Consider the following 15,277-nt stretch of genomic DNA (forward strand, 5'->3'; position numbering starts at 1 on the left):
CTTTTTAAAAGTGAGGAAAACCTTCCTGGAAGTGCCCCCAATCCCACCCCAGCAAACTCCCCTCACATTTCATTTGCCAGATGATGTCACCCAGGTCAGTGCCTCAGCTGGTCACCTGGCAAGGGAAGGGGATACCACCAGCATGGCCTGATTCATCCCCTGGTGCTTAGAAGGGCCCAGCGTCCCCTGTGGTCACAGCAGTTTTGCAGGAGCAAGATAGGGATTCTGTCTTCAGGAAGGCAGGGGGAAAGGTCAGTGCACAATGTCCCAGCTCTGCCCCCGCTGCCATCTACAGGGAGGCCCCATCCAGCCCTTTCCCCCGACTCGAGCCCAGTCTGTCCTTGGAGCAGATCTATGCCAGACGTTCTGTGATTCCCATCTTCCTGGTGAAGGAACTGAAGCTCTGAGAGGTTAGATCAGCTACCCAAGGTCACACAGCTAGTGGGCAGCAGAGTCACCATCTGAACCCAGGGATCGCCAACTCCAAAGGCATGCCTCTTTCACAGGGCTGCACGGCCTTTGCAAGACGCGAACCCAGATGTCCGCAGAAGACAGGAATTGCTTTACCCCAGGCTCTGTGCAGGGGTTCTGTAATCCATACCATAATCACGGTGATTCCCTCTCATCAGGCTCCACGCTCAGAAACACTCCTTCCAGGCTAGACCTTGGTGGGGCCTCGAGGCTTGAGACCAGCAGTCCCCGTCTTGCCTCTGATTTGGAAGGCCCTTCCTACAGGGGCCCCTCGGTGAGAGTTTGCCCCAGGCAGCAGGTGGTAATTCAGGCCATGACCCCTGTCCCTGAGCTCTAGTGCCCAGGGGTGACTCAGGAAGGTCCTGGTGGAGCAGGTGGCTTCACAGGTGGTGTGTGAGGCTCAGAGCCATAGTCGTCTCCTAAGGTCCCGCCTGTAACAGGCAGCCTCAGTGTGGTCACCCCTGCCCTGCCACACGTTGCCCTCCTGCAGAAGCCCCATCATTAAAGAGCATTTCCTTTGGATAAAACGTCCGGGTGGGGAGGCTGGTGGTTTACTTTCAACCCCATGGTCTAAATCTTCCCACCCACTCCAGTTAAAGGGTCAGAGCTCAGCTGGCTGGCAGGGCTCGGCACGCCCCGGCCCCCTGGCTCCTTTTCTCCCTGTGCACCATCACCCCGTGCCTGCCTGGTTGGGCTACAGGCAGCTTCCTCGTTGAGCTGGTGTTCAGGTACATCTTCGCGTCTCGCCAAGGCTGGCGTTCTGCCTCAGCTGTTCCTGGGCCAGTGCCCCTGATCTTTCAAGGCCTGAGTTTGTGTGCCATCTGGTCCAGGAAGTCCGCCCTGACCCTGCAGTCCGGATCCGAGGCCCCGTTGATATGAATCAGTAGCTCTCCAGGCCTCTCTCCTTCTTCACAGATCTGAGGGGTTAGGAGCCACCCCTGGTCTGTGGACTCCGGAACAGGACGGTTTGCAGGGAATTGCTGGCATGTGCGCTGGGGACTGTAGAGTCAGGTTGCCTGGGGTTTTATCTTGTTTCCTCCCCTTCCTTATCTAGAGCAGATTATTTATCCTTTCTCTGCTGTGAAGATGCGGATAATGATAATGCCAGTCACCCTAAAGACTTCATGTGAGGATTAAATATAGCCCTTTCTGCTCCAGAGCCTCATACTCTGCTTATGTGTCTGTCTCCCCCTGCACCTCTTTACCTGTATTTCCGGTGCATAGCACAGTGCTTGGCATGTGGCAGGCCTTCAGTAAACGTTCACTGAGTGAATGTACCCCATAATCCTTAGATGTTCTTCTGGTTTCTGAGGACCCTCTGAAAACAGATCTAAAAGGATTACTGTCAGAAACACAGAAGTGATCTGGCTTGATGCATGATCCCTTAGAACTCCTGTAGATGCCTGAAGACTAGCCACACCCGCAAATATGAGTGGGCTCTGGAAACAGGGCCGCCTGAGCTCTGTGTTCTTCCTGGCGTCCAGCCGTTCTCCGATGAAGAGTTCTGCGGAGCTGTGTGACATGGCCAGTCTGTGACTCGTCCGGGGAGGGTTGAGAGAAGGTGCTACTTTTAGAAGCATTCACCCCACGGCAGTGTGGAATGAGAGAAGTCCAGCAGAGCTCGCTACCTAGGAAAGCAGTGGGTGCCCCTCCTGGTGTGTCTTCTCTAGTTTTACTCCTCGGCCTCACCTGCCTCCATTCTTTTTCTAGCTACTACGCTGTCCTGTACCCCATGGTGTACCCCATGAAGATCACAGGCAACCGAGCCGTGGTGGCGCTTGCCTACATCTGGCTTCACTCTCTCATCGGCTGCCTGCCACCTCTATTTGGTTGGTCATCGGTGGAGTTTGACGAGTTCAAGTGGATGTGTGTGGCCGCGTGGCACCGGGAGCCTGGCTATACCGCCTTCTGGCAGATCTGGTGTGCCCTGTTCCCCTTCGTGGTCATGCTGGTGTGCTATGGCTTCATCTTCCGCGTGGCCAGGGTCAAGGCACGCAAGGTGCACTGTGGCACCGTGGTCCTTGGGGAGGAGGATGCACACAGGACCGGGAGGAAGAACTCCAGCACCTCCACCTCTTCCTCGGGCAGTAGGAAGAACGCCTTTCAGGGCGTGGTCTATTCGGCCAACCAGTGCAAAGCGCTCATCACCATCCTGGTGGTCCTTGGTGCCTTCATGGTCACTTGGGGCCCCTACATGGTCGTCATCACCTCTGAGGCCCTCTGGGGGAAGAACTATGTCTCCCCAACCCTGGAGACCTGGGCCACTTGGCTGTCCTTTACCAGTGCCATCTGCCACCCCCTGATCTACGGACTCTGGAACAAGACGGTTCGCAAGGAACTACTGGGCATGTGCTTTGGGGACCGGTATTACCGGGAACCGTTTGTGCAGCGGCAGAGGACTTCCAGGCTCTTCAGCATTTCCAACAGGATCACAGGTAACTTGGGAACTTGTCAGGGAAGGGATGCCCACCCTCAGGCGGGTGGAGCCTGTGGTCCTGCAGGCGCTCGGGCAGGTTGATGGGCGAGGTCTCAGACTGACTGCTGCTTCAGGGCTTAAAACACAGGTTTCCTCTGGGGAAGGAACATCCCAGAGTGTCCACTGTGATTCCCAAGCAGATTTCCTGAGCTCGGCAGTTCAAGGCAGGGTACACCAGAGTTCAGAAATCCGTGTTCTGTGACCACAGCCGTGGCCCTCTGGCCTGGAGAGTATATTGATAGATCTATCTAGAGAAAAAAGAACCCAAGCATTGGACCAGGCTACCTTCACCTTTCAGTGTTCCTTGAAGGCAGGGTCCTCTTTAAAGCACTTCCTCCCCTCCTCAGTTCTCCTCCTGGACATACTCCATCTTGGGCCTTTCCTCACGGGTCTGTGGTTTCCTCTTATTGTCCCTAATAATTCAGGACGTGTTGATGGCGGACCTCCACTCTCTCATTGAAATGTCACTATCTGGTGTGTGTACAGCTGCTCCTCCATTTGGTAATTGATTTTGGAACTAACAGCTTCTGGACGTGATCCCATCCCCTTTGATGAGACCCAGAGGAATTACTCTCGTGGGGGATAGATTTTTTTTTAAAACCTTTTTCTTTTGAGATAATTTTAGACTCAGTGAAGAGTTGGGAAAACAGTACAGAGAATACCCATCCACCCAGCTTCTCCTAGTGCTAACATCTTGCCTAACCGTAGCACAGCTATCAAACCTAAGACATTAACAAACCTAAGTGCTATTAACCGTAGCACAGCTGTCAAACCTAAGACATCGCCAGGGGTGCAGCGCTATTAACAACTACAGACTTGACTCAGATTTCACCCATTTTCCCAATGATGTCCTTTTTCTGTTCCAGGATCCAGTTCGGGATCCCACGTTGTATTCAGTTGTCACATCTCCTTTGTCTTCTTCAGTCTTTGACAAGTCTTTTTTTTTTTTTTTTTCCCTTGTCTTCCATGACTTGACACTTTTTGTAGAGTCCTGATCGGGGATTTTGTAGAAGGCCCCTCAATTTGCATGTAGCTCATGTGTTCTCAGGGTCACAATGAGGTAATACCTTTTTGGCAGGCAAGGCTGGGCGGGTGATGTGCTCTTCCTAATGAGCATGCCAGGGGTATGTATGTCAGTAGGTCTTCTTACTCGCTAGTTTTTTACCCTGATCTCTCGGTTGATGTCTTAGCTTGGGCTGCCACAACAAACTACCGTAGACTGAATGGCTTAAACCCCAGACATTCATTTTTTCACAGTTCAGGAGGCTGGAAGTCTGAGGTCAGGGTGGCAACATGGTTGGGTTCTGGTGAGGACCCTCTTCCAGGCTGTCCTTTTGCTGTGTCCTCTCATGGCGGAGGGTTGGGGAGAGGGACAGGAGAGAGAAAGCTCTCCGGTCTCTTCTCATAAGCACCCCACCCTCGTGACCTCTTCTGAACCTCAGTACCTTCCCAAGGACCCACCTCTGAATCCCATCACATTGGGGGTTAGGACTCCAGTGTATGAATTTGGTGGAGAGTACTTTCAATCCCTACAGTTAAGGTGGCGTCTGCCGGGTTTCCCCACTGTAAATTCACCGTTTTTTCCATTGTCATTAATAAGTACAACATAGGAGATATTTTGAGGCTCCCACTGTTTGTAGCATGCACTGGTGGATCTTGCCCCTGCAGTTATGACCGTGTTGTTTGAGGGAGACTGTCATCTGGACAGGCTGTTGGAAGAGAGACTCTGAGGGCACTTATCAGACCATATTCAAGGAAAGCGCCAGTTCAGACTGCAGTTCTAGTCTCTTGCCAGATGACTTTGGGCAAACTCATGCTGCTCGAGATAATTTTTCCTCCTCAGGAAACAGGTCGTCCACCTACCCTCTCAAGAGAGTGGAAAGAAATAACAACTCTTAATTATCATGAATATTCAGTGGTAGTGATGATAGGAGTCTTTCCCATGTGGCAATTAAACCAATGTCACTGATTTATCTCAGGGACTGATGGAGTGTTCCTTCTTCAGAAAGGAAGGAATTCTGGGACTTTTTATTTTGACTATAGGAGAAAAAAAATCTCTCAGAACCCCAGTATTTTAATTCCCGAAATGCCCACCCCCTGCCACTGGCAAGGCCATGATTCCAAGTGTGACTTGTGAGCCAGGAGGAGTACATTCAGGGTTTGGTTTCATTTCACGGATTAACTTATTTGTTCAGATTTTGTAAAATCACTTACCTTCTAGGCAAAAAAAAAAAAAAAAAATTAAATGTTTTCGATTCCAATGAAGTTAAGAATGAGGAAGGGAAAAAAATGAGGAAGGAGAATGGAGGAGGAGAGGGTAGCTAGAACAGAAAGAAACATCTGCTTTGGGGGCCAAGATTTTCCATGCAGGCCACTTGAGATTATCCTGGAAGAGTGTGTGAGGCTGTGAGGACAGGCGGAAAACACCTGCTGTGGTTGGGTTGGCAAGTCCAAGGCGGTGAGCAGTCTCCTCACTGAGGGAAAAGCAGTCTTGTGGGATGTGTCTGGGCTGAAGAGCATGTGGGATGATGGGTTCTGAGGTGCTGACCTTCCCCTTGAATGGGAGCCGGGGGCATCCCTGCTGTCTCTTCCCGGGACGTCCTGACTTCAGGAGGTGGGCAACAGCATCAGCAGGAGTCTTGGAAAGAGAGCAGAATGCAGTGCCCACCCCAGCTCCGTGCTCCACTCCAGCCACGCCAGGAATGCCCACGGCCTTTCTGGTCAGGAGGGAGAACTCTGCCCTCCACCTCGCACCCCTGGTAAGAAGGATGGTAGGATTTGTTCCAAAGCAAGAAAAGGCTCGGAGGCCCTGTCTCGGTTTTGTTCCTCTCCGTCTGCATAGGCATCTGCAAAGTTTTCACCAAAGGATTCAGTACATAGAATTATAAACTTTCCTAACAGTGCTTGTGAGCGCAGGTGCAGGGAAGTGGCATTCCACAGACACCTGGAGCTTTCCTGCTGACTCTGGGATGCCAGGAGTTTTACCCATGCAGTCATGTTTATTTCATACATAGATTTCAGCCATAAACCATGGATTTGGGCTTTCTCATTCTCTTAGCCCCAAACTGAAGAAGTGCAGCAGCTTGGGTTTTCCCTGGGTGCCAGCTGTCCCCAGGCCACCACAATACGTTCTGCTTGTGAGGTCTCATTAGCAGATTCCCATGGGGCTCCCCTAGGAATTGAGATCTCTGGCCTCCCTGGAGTTTGCCAGGCAGGGCCACTTCATGGTGGGTAGGTCAACCCTGGAGTGGACATTGATTCTAGTGCTGAAAGGTGACCTAAATGCTTACGTTTGGTCTTGGGAGGCCAGACTACAAATCCGAAGCTGACAGGTGGCTACAGGTGATCGAAGCAGAGAAGGGGCCTTCAGGAGAAAGAGCCACAGGCTTCTCCAACAGCTCTGCCACTTGCCAACCCAGTTGGGGTGGACAGCCCAGACATCAGCCCAACCCAGGCTTCGAGGGAGGCCTGCGCATGGTGGGAGGGCAGCCTCTCCAAATGCTGCACTCGTGTGATGCTCGAAGCTCCTGGAACTGGGAATAGAGCCTTCCCAGCTGTCTTCTGCAGAGAAGGACGCTGACTCCCATTTGCTCAGAGGAAATGCCCCACCTCAGGGCCCTTGTGAGGTCTGGGCTGGAGGGAAGGAAGGAGACCCTGGGGCCTTTGAATTTTCCTGCTTCGCTTTACCAAGTTCCCTTCCTGGTGCCACCTAGAGGTCTTCTGGTTACTTCAGAGTGCCAGTGTCACCCCAGAATTGCACTCTGTTCTTTTAGCCTCTCAAAGGCACTCAGGACTCTTCTGGCCACTCCAGGCTTCTGATCTGATCCCCGTGCCTGTCGTTTTGTGCCTTTTTTCTTTCTTTCTTTTTAAAAATATTTTTGTGTAAGGGGTTGGATTGGGCCCAGCCCAGTAGATGTGTTGTTGTTTCACGTGAAAAAACTCAGGGTAACTGAGTCTACTCCCCAGTGGTAAAATGCTGGATAAACACAGAATAGAGAGTTGCCGCCTGGCTGCCCCGTTTCCACATCTCTTAGCCGAGGCACATTGGTCTGGCTCCAGTGATTTCTCCCACTGGTAGAGACCAGGACTCATGCCTGGCTTTCACTGCAGCCTCAGAGATGGTGTCCAGAGCCCACTGTGGCCTCGGCCGTCCCGGTTGGCAGTGGATGTTCCTCCAGCGGCCCACCCCTCCGCAAGCTGGGCTTCCAGCTGAGACCTAGTCATATTCTGAGGCCAAGACCCTGGAGGTGGGCGATCATGTTTGGGGTCTTCTCTGGCCCCAGACCTGCACACCAAGCCCCAGGAGAGGGGAAGGCTCCTTGCAGAAGTGCTTTCCCCACAGGTCATGACAGGGGCTTCTGAGAGCAGCGTGCTCTGACTGCACGGGTTCACCCCCCATCATTTCTTCCGTGGCTCTGAAGGAGAAAGGACAGCATGTGTGTCATGTCGCTTTGTCCCCTCAGAAGAATTAGGATGAAGGTACAGGCTGGAGGTGTCTCCTGTCTGTAGGTTTGCTGTGGGGCGGGGGAACGCTGGTGGTCCTTCGTGGCAGGTAGGTAGGTCTTCCTCGTGAGATCGGAGGAGTCTGACTTTTCTGTGCTTTTTTTTTTTTAATTGCTAAGAGTGCCTTTTTTGTTAACTCCATGGTCTTTATGGGCTCCAGCTCTTTTGTTCACGGATTCATTATTTTCTCCGTTTTCTAAGGGCACCCAATTAGAATCCTGTTTGTTTTCTTAAGCTCCCTGCATTGTCTCCCGAGCCATCCTTTTTTCCTCCCTTCTCTCCTTCCTCCCTTCCTTTTTGATTCCCTCATCTCTGCTAGTGCCTTTCCTTAAGTATCTGGTGATCCCTGCTGTCCCTCATGGTTAGTTAGTCGGCCCAGGAAAGCCGGCGGGAAGCCCTGGGCGGTGGTGGGACTGGGCCGTCTCACGGGGCGCCCACCTCTTGGGGTCTGCGGGGCTTTTCTCTCTGGCTGGCTGGATTTCCCTGGGGATGGGGCCTCTGGTCTCCCGCCCAGGTTAGGTGAGGCAGTGGGGCGGGGCCCCCACTGGTCACTGTGTAGCCTCTCATTGTTCCCTCGGCTTTTGCCACGTTGCCATGTGCCTGGTGTCGCTAAGGCCAGAGTCCCCCAGTTCACTCTGTCCGCTCTCCTGCCAACATGGGGAATAGGAGCCTGGACCCTGAACTGGGAACAGCAGTGGAGGGGACCCACTGCTTCCTGTAGAGCCTTTCCATCAAGCCCCACCTGCCTCCGGTTCCTGAGCTTCTGGGGGTCTCCTTCCAGGCCTCCCCCTGTGCCAGCCTCAGCTCTGTCCTGGGCCAGTTTCACTGCCCACTTCCCACCTTCCAACTTACAAACATCCTCTTCATTTGGGGGTTTCGGCGTCTTCAAAAAACATCCCCCTTTTGGTATTCAGGTGGGATCTCAGGCGTTAAACACACACCCGTGTTTAACTGGAAAATCTTCTCCCAGGCCTGTTCACCTCGTTTTCTCTCCCACCTGCCTTGTTGGTGTTTGACGTTTGTCACGAGCGCTTCCCCTCTGGGGGGACCCAGTGAATCCTGTCACCGACTCCCCGGGATTGGAACAAGGGGCGAAGTGAAGGAAGGGCGGCCCCGAGCTTCGTGTCCTCAGGGCTTTGCGAGGGTGGACTGGGCGGGCCGGGGATTGTGCAGTCAGTGCCGACCTTGCCTTGCAGACCTGGGCCTGTCCCCACACCTCACGGCACTCATGGCAGGCGGGCAGCCCCTGGGGAACAGCAGCAGCACGGGGGACACCGGCTTCAGCTGCTCTCAGGACTCAGGTAAGCCCCTCACCTGTCGCGTTTCCCCAGGGCCTGCCGGGTGGGAGCTGGTGGGGAGAGGGATGTCTCCCAGGGTGTGGAGGAGCGAGAGTCATGGCTCTTCAGCATCTCTGTGCCCCGGTTTCCTCCTCCCTACACTGGGGATCTCGGCTCCTGTTCTCTCTGCCATGCAGGGTTGTTGTGAGATTCAAATTAAGTGAAAGCCTTTGAAAAGTTAAAATGCTAAATGATTGTCCGTTGTTACTCGAATTATAATAAGCATCGTCCAGTGCAGGCTCCGGAGTCCACCTGCTTGGTTTTCAGTCTCAAATTGACTTTTAAGAGCTGTGTTATCTCAGACCAGCTCCTCAGTCTCTTTCTAAACCTTCGAGTTTCTCCATTTGTGAGCTGGGGCAGCCGTCCCTCAATCAAGGGCAGTTCCAGCCAGGTCGGATACCTTGTCACCATCATTAGATGCCCTGCGACCTGCCTGTGGGGGACTCGGTCTCCCCAACGAAACACATCTCCACCGGCATTCCCCAGACCCTCCCTGTAGCTGCTGCCCAGGGGATGGTGCCGGCCCAGGACTCCTCCCCGCAGCGGCAGGCTCTGTGATGTCACAGTCTGCTGCCAGCCGCTCTGGGGACCCAAGTGCCACACCCCGTGCTTGCCAGCTCATGACTGGATGAGAGGCTCGTGGGCAGAGGCCTACGTCCCTAGCGGACTTCACAACACGGTGGTTAAGCACACAGCTTCCCAAATCGGACAGATCTCGGATCACAGGCAGGATATTTAGTCCCTCAGCATCCTTCTATGTCTACAAAATGGGGATCGAAATTCTCTCTACCTCATAGAGTTGCTGGGAGGATTTCGAGTTGAGACGTGTGAAGATGTGACACGTTGCCTGGCGCACAACAGGTGCCTCATCAATGGAAGTCATCACTCATGAGGGTGGTGTCCCTACGTCAGTCATTCATGGAGCTGACGAAGCACCCCATCCCGGGGCTGCCGTCTGTCCATGTTCTGGGATGAAGGGAGGGTGCTAAATCCTGGACCTCGACGGCAGGCTGTCTGTGGGCATTTCCCTCCCTGCTCTTCCATGTCTCCTGCCGGCACCTTTGGAAAACTCCTCTCTGCCTTGACCTGTGTGTTTCTTGGCCTGAGCCTGTGTCCCGGAATTCCGGGGGGACCGGCCGTGGGCAGGGACCCAGACCAGGCCTCCTGTCGTGGAGCATTTCCCCGCAAGCAGAACATTCCCTGAGGATGTTCTCCCACTGGCAGCCCCGAGGCTTGAGCCACTGGTAACACCCTCCCTTGTAGGCCTGAGTCCATGCTGTGACTTGAAGGACAAGAGGGTCTCTGTCTCTCTCCCTCTTCTCAGACAGCCAGCAGGAATCCAGAGGCAGAGTGGCATTCATTCATTTAACAGATATTTACTTGCCAAGCCCTTGCTTTGAGCAGACACTGCGCTGGGTTCTGGAGATGTAGTGGTAAACTGTCCTCGTGGGGCTTTCCGTCTGGTGGGCAAGACGGCCATCCCATGTGCTTTCAATGGGTGAATTGTGTGGGTTGCTAATTATACCTCAATAATTCTGCTTTTAATAAGGGTTATAAGGGTGATGAGAGCTATGGAAGGGGAAGCCGAGTGCTGTGAGGACACGTAACGGAGTTGTATGTGCCCCCCGTTGGGGAGAACTTGGCGGGGCGGAGGGTGGCATTAGAAAAGCTTCTCTGAGGAAGTGATGTTAAAACCTTAAGAGGGAATAGGAGGTGACCAGGCAAAAAGGAGTAAGGGGACAGTGTCGTAGGCCAGCGGTCCCCAACCTTTTGGGCACCAGGGACCAGTCTCATGGAAGACAATTTTTCCACGGATGGGGGAGGGCGTGGTTCAGGCAGTGATGCCAGCGATGGGGGAGCCGCAGGTGAAGCTTCGCTCGTGTGCCCGCCATTCACCTCCTGCTGTGCGGCCCGGTTCCTAACAGGCCGCAGCCCGGCACCGATCCGCGGCCCAGGGCTTGGGAAGCCCTGTTGTAGGCAGAAGAAAGAGCATGGGCTTCGGGGTCACCCAGACCGGAGTGTGAGCTTCAGCCCCGCTGTTTATTAGCCGTGTCCTCACGAGTGATGACTTCCATTGATGAGGCACCTGTTGTGCGCCAGGCAACGTGTCACATCTTCACACGTCTCAACTCAGAATCCTCCCAGCAACGCTATGAGGTAGAGAGAATTACGATCCCCATTTTGTAGACATGGAAGGATGCTGAGGGACTAAATATCCTGCCTGTGATCCTAGATCTGTCCGATTTGGGAAGCTGTGTGCTTAACCACCATGTTGTGAAGTCCGCTAGAGGAATACGCCTTTTCAGGTTGTTCTGCAAAAACACACTAGGGGGGCTTCCCTGGTGGCGCAGTGGTTGAGAGTCCGCCTGCTGATGCAGGGGACACGGGTTCGTGCCCCGGTCCGGGAGGATCCCACGTGCCGTGGAGCGGCTGGGCCCGTGAGCCATGGCCGCTGAGCCTGCGCATCCGGAGCCTGTGCTCCGCAACGGGAGAGGCCACAGCAGTGAGAGGCCCGCGTACCGCAAAAACAAAACAAAACAAAACAAACAAAACATATGAGGAGCTCCCAGCTCCCCCTTTCTTCTTAATTTCCTGAGCACCAAGGCCTTGAAGGACTGATAGCTCGAGACTAAGACAGAACCAGACTGGTCCCAGCGCCTGCCCCAGTGTGGGCTCCGGGTCCTGCTCAGCCCTCCTGCCGTTCCCCACCCTGGTCCCCGCCGCCTGCCCACCTGCCCAGCTCTCTCTCATAGGACTTCCTTCCTTTCTGCCTTTTCCCCACTTTTTGGGGGGCATATTTCTCAATCCCTTTTTGGCCCCCAAAGAAGTTTACGTGTTCAGGTTTGAAATGTTTATTTAGCACAGCATACTTTAACTCAAATGATAGAAATTCAAACTGTAAGAAGAATCGCTCTGAACACCAAGCCCCTTTCACAGGGCCCCCTCGTCCGCTCAGCCCGACTGCGCTTCCCCACCCCAAGTCTGGCAGACTCATCACGTGTGAGTCCGCTCGCTGTGGCCGGTAACCCGTCCGCCTGGATAACGCTGCTGTATTCTTGGTGTGTCTGAAGCAGCCCCAGTGGCTGGCTGCAAACTCCCTGAAACAGGACGAGAGACAGTGTGTGTCCCGGGCAAATGATGCAGGGCACTTGGTTGCACCCGACTGTGGGTTTGAATAAATGAAAGGGAAGAGAGGGATGCCAGGGGTGTGAGCGAGGGCGAGAAAGGTGGCGAGCAGGACTTGGCGTTGCCTGTTGTAGGCGCACAATCTGCCCTTGGTCTTAGGAACGGATGTCATGCTGCTCGAAGACTTCATGTCGGATGACCACCCTCCCTCCCACACTTGCCCACCCAAGAGGAGGAGCTCAGTGACGTTCGAAGATGAAGTGGAACAAATCAAAGGTTGGTTTCTGTGACTGATGTCTTCAGGGAAACGGGGGAAAGGAAAGGATCTTAGGCAAGTTCCTCGGCCCAGCCTGCTCCCATCCCCGGCGCACCAGGGCTCCCACCTCGGCCCAGCCCCGTGTCGCTCCCGACCTGCCAGTCTCACTTGAGTCCTTAGGCTTCCAATCTCAGAGCAAGCAGCATCTAAGGCTGGGCAAGCAGTGGCCTACGTAGACAGACAGACAGACAGACAGATACACACACACACACACACAGTTCCCATCTCCTCCCTCAGGAAGTTGCCCGACTGGATACAACAGTTTCTGAGCCCTCCATGGTTTCTTTCCTTTATGGATGATGTGTGGTTATGAATCTGAACCTGCCTTTCTTTGAGCCTCAGCTTCCTCATGTGGAAAATGGAAGTAATTGCCCAATGAGTGCGCCGACTTCACCGGAGGCAAAGACCGCCGTCTTGATTGGCCTGTTGCCTCTGAAGCTGATGGGGGCGCTGGGATCCTGTGAGAGGAATGAGTTCTGCTATAATCCAGTCCCTAGGTTTTTCTGCTCCAGTTGTTCTGAATTCAACCCTCAGCACTCTCGGTGCCTCTGGAACTTGGGGTCTAGTTTCCCATCCAGATATGCTGATTAGAAGAGTGACAAAGGAGCCATCCAGGCTGCCCACAGATGGAAGAAGCTCTTTTCTTCTGAATCCCACCTGGTGGTGAGGACAGCCACCGACATGGCCGGACGTGGATTTGGTGGAAGAGTCCAGGGACTTTAAGATATAAATTCTTCAGAAATGCTTAGTACCAAAATAAATATGGGCCGGGTCAGAGTTTTAGGTCCATAATTTGTCCTATCTCTTCTACCACCCCCTCCCTGATTCCAGATGAATGGAGGGGTGGTCGTGGACGTCAAGGAGGCAGATATCAGCTGGTCTGCTTTACGGGCAAAGTGGATTCAAGAACGGAGCTTGGATTAGCAGCTTCATGGGCTTTATAATATGTTACTCCCATGTTAAAAAAAAATGGATTGAAGCCCTCTGCAATCCACCCAGCCCGCATAGGGCCAAGCCTGCCCCATCCAGCCTACGTGTTGGGGGATGGCAGTTCCAAAGGCGCCTTCTCTGCACGCAGGGCAGGGGGCAGGCACGTGTGTAAGACCATGTCAGTCCTCCCGGGAGTGAGTGGCAGGGCAGAGGTCCTCCCCTCTTTCCCTCCTGGAGCGTGGGGTGGAAGTTGCCTACTCCTTCCTCCTTCCCTCCCTCCCTCCTTCCCTCCCTCCCTCCCTCCCTCCCTCCTTCCCTCTCTCCCTCCCCCCTCCTTCCCTCCCTCCCTCTCTCTCTCCCTCCCTCCCTCCTCCCTCCTTCCCTCCCTCCCTCCCTCCCTCCCTCCCTCCCTCCTTCCCTCCCTCCCTCCCTCCCTCCCTCCTTCCCTCCTTCCCTCCCTCCTTCCCTCCCTCCCTCCCTCCCTCCCTCCCTCCTTCCCTCCTTCCCTCCCTCCCTCCTTCCCTCCCTCTCTCCCTCCCTCCCTCCTTCCCTCTCTCTCTCCCTCCCTCCCTCCCTTCCTCCCTCCCTCCTTTCCTCCCTCCTGTGCACTTTAGGTGTCAGGAGTCCTAATCCTGGGGGAAGGGGCACCCGAACCTTTCATGTCCTTCCAGTCCTGAGGTTCTCCATGGCTTTGGGGAATCTCTGAGCGAGGGTGGAGAGGACGGAGACCACATTCAGGTTAGTGGAAGTTTAGAGCCGAAGCAATTCTACACTCCGGGGAGCTGAAAGACCAGAGAACTCTTTCAAAGATGTAAAAATTTGAATGTCATTAATAGAAAGTATTTATCAAGCCTTTTCTATGAGCCAGACCTAGGCTAAAGCACCTTAGGAAGAGCTGTCTAATTATCACGGGAACCCGATGATGTAAGGGGTGTGCCATGATCTTCTCTTTACAGATGAGGAAACTGACATTAGATTAAATTACTTCTAAGATTTCCCAGATAGTCAGTAGGGGAGTCAAGGATTGTCACCTTACGGACTGTGACTCCAGAACCCACACCCTTCACCTCAGTTTGCCTCCCCTCCCAGGGGCAGTGAAGCAAGAGCAGGCCTATCCCGGGACAGCCATGGTCCTGGTCCCTCGCTAACCTTTTTTCTGCCTTCCCTCTCAGAAGCTGCCAAGAACCCTATTCTTCACGTGAAAACCGAAGTGCACAAGTCCTTGGACAGTTACGCAGCCAGCTTGGCCAAAGCCATAGAGGCTGAAGCCAAAGTCAACTTATTTGGGGAGGAGGCGTTGCCTGGGGTCTTGCTTGCAGCACGGACTGTTCCCGGGGTTGGCTTTGGGAGCCGCCGAGGCAGCAGAACTCTCGCGAGTCAGAGGCTGCAGCTGCAGAGCATCGAAGAGGGGAACGTTTTAGCCGCGGAGCAGACGTGAGGGTGGATGCCCGTTACCAACTGTGCCGGGGCCCGGGAGCAACACTGGTGTGCAGCCATCAGAAAAAACACTGAAAACAATGTCTGTAAGTGACTTCCGTGTCTCTGTGAGACCACACGTGGGCTTCCTTGAGGTCCCAGTGATGGGACCAGAGGCATCTAGAACACAAAGCAAAGCCGACGGAGGTGTGGCTGAGACTTTGTGGGAGGTGGGCCGTAGAGGGGAACTAGAGACCACGGCTTAGAAGGAGACCGCCGCGTGGGTCACTTCCTCCTCTGCACAACCTGTGCCCTGGGGCTCCAGCTACGCACTGTCCCGGAGGCCTCAGGAGGCTAGCCCTTCCCAGTGCCCTTCGGAGGATGGCGCTTCTTCTGGGTGGTTGATGTGGACCCTGCGAGGCTGTCCGTTTTACACTAAATGGTCCCCAGAGGAGAGCCCAGGAGCCGAGCTCCCCAGATCTAGGTGCTGCGCCCTGGGGTCCTGGTTATGACCTTGCCTCTGGTGGCGCCACCTGCTGGTGCTAGTAGGGACAGCTCACGGGCCGCTGGGCCGACGCACCAGGCCTGGGGCTGCTGTGGCTGAGGACGGGGCCGCCTCCCTGTTGACTGAGTCTTTGCTATTTCGTAAGAAGGGAGAAACCACTGTAAAAGACAGGAGGAAGGAGCAGATACCAGATGTTT

General features: G+C 54.3%; 1 protein-coding gene across 1 annotated transcript in view; it reads left to right on the forward strand.

The window, feature by feature from the left end:
* The window catches only part of GPR161 (G protein-coupled receptor 161), a gene marked incomplete at both ends in the record, with an annotated part of 48,074 nt that extends 33,477 nt beyond the window's left edge, over positions 1–14,597 (forward strand). Inside the window, 4 exons of the mRNA XM_079697091.1 lie at positions 2,182–2,906; positions 8,647–8,751; positions 12,073–12,189; positions 14,332–14,597. Of these exons, the coding sequence (XP_079553217.1) occupies positions 2,182–2,906; positions 8,647–8,751; positions 12,073–12,189; positions 14,332–14,597 (1,213 nt within the window). The remainder of the gene's footprint in view (positions 1–2,181; positions 2,907–8,646; positions 8,752–12,072; positions 12,190–14,331) is intronic.
* Between the last annotated feature and the right edge of the window lie 680 nt (positions 14,598–15,277).

The sequence above is a fragment of the Hyperoodon ampullatus genome, assembly GCF_949752795.1.
Source record: "Hyperoodon ampullatus genome assembly, chromosome: 2".
NCBI classification, from domain to species: Eukaryota; Metazoa; Chordata; class Mammalia; order Artiodactyla; family Ziphiidae; genus Hyperoodon; species Hyperoodon ampullatus.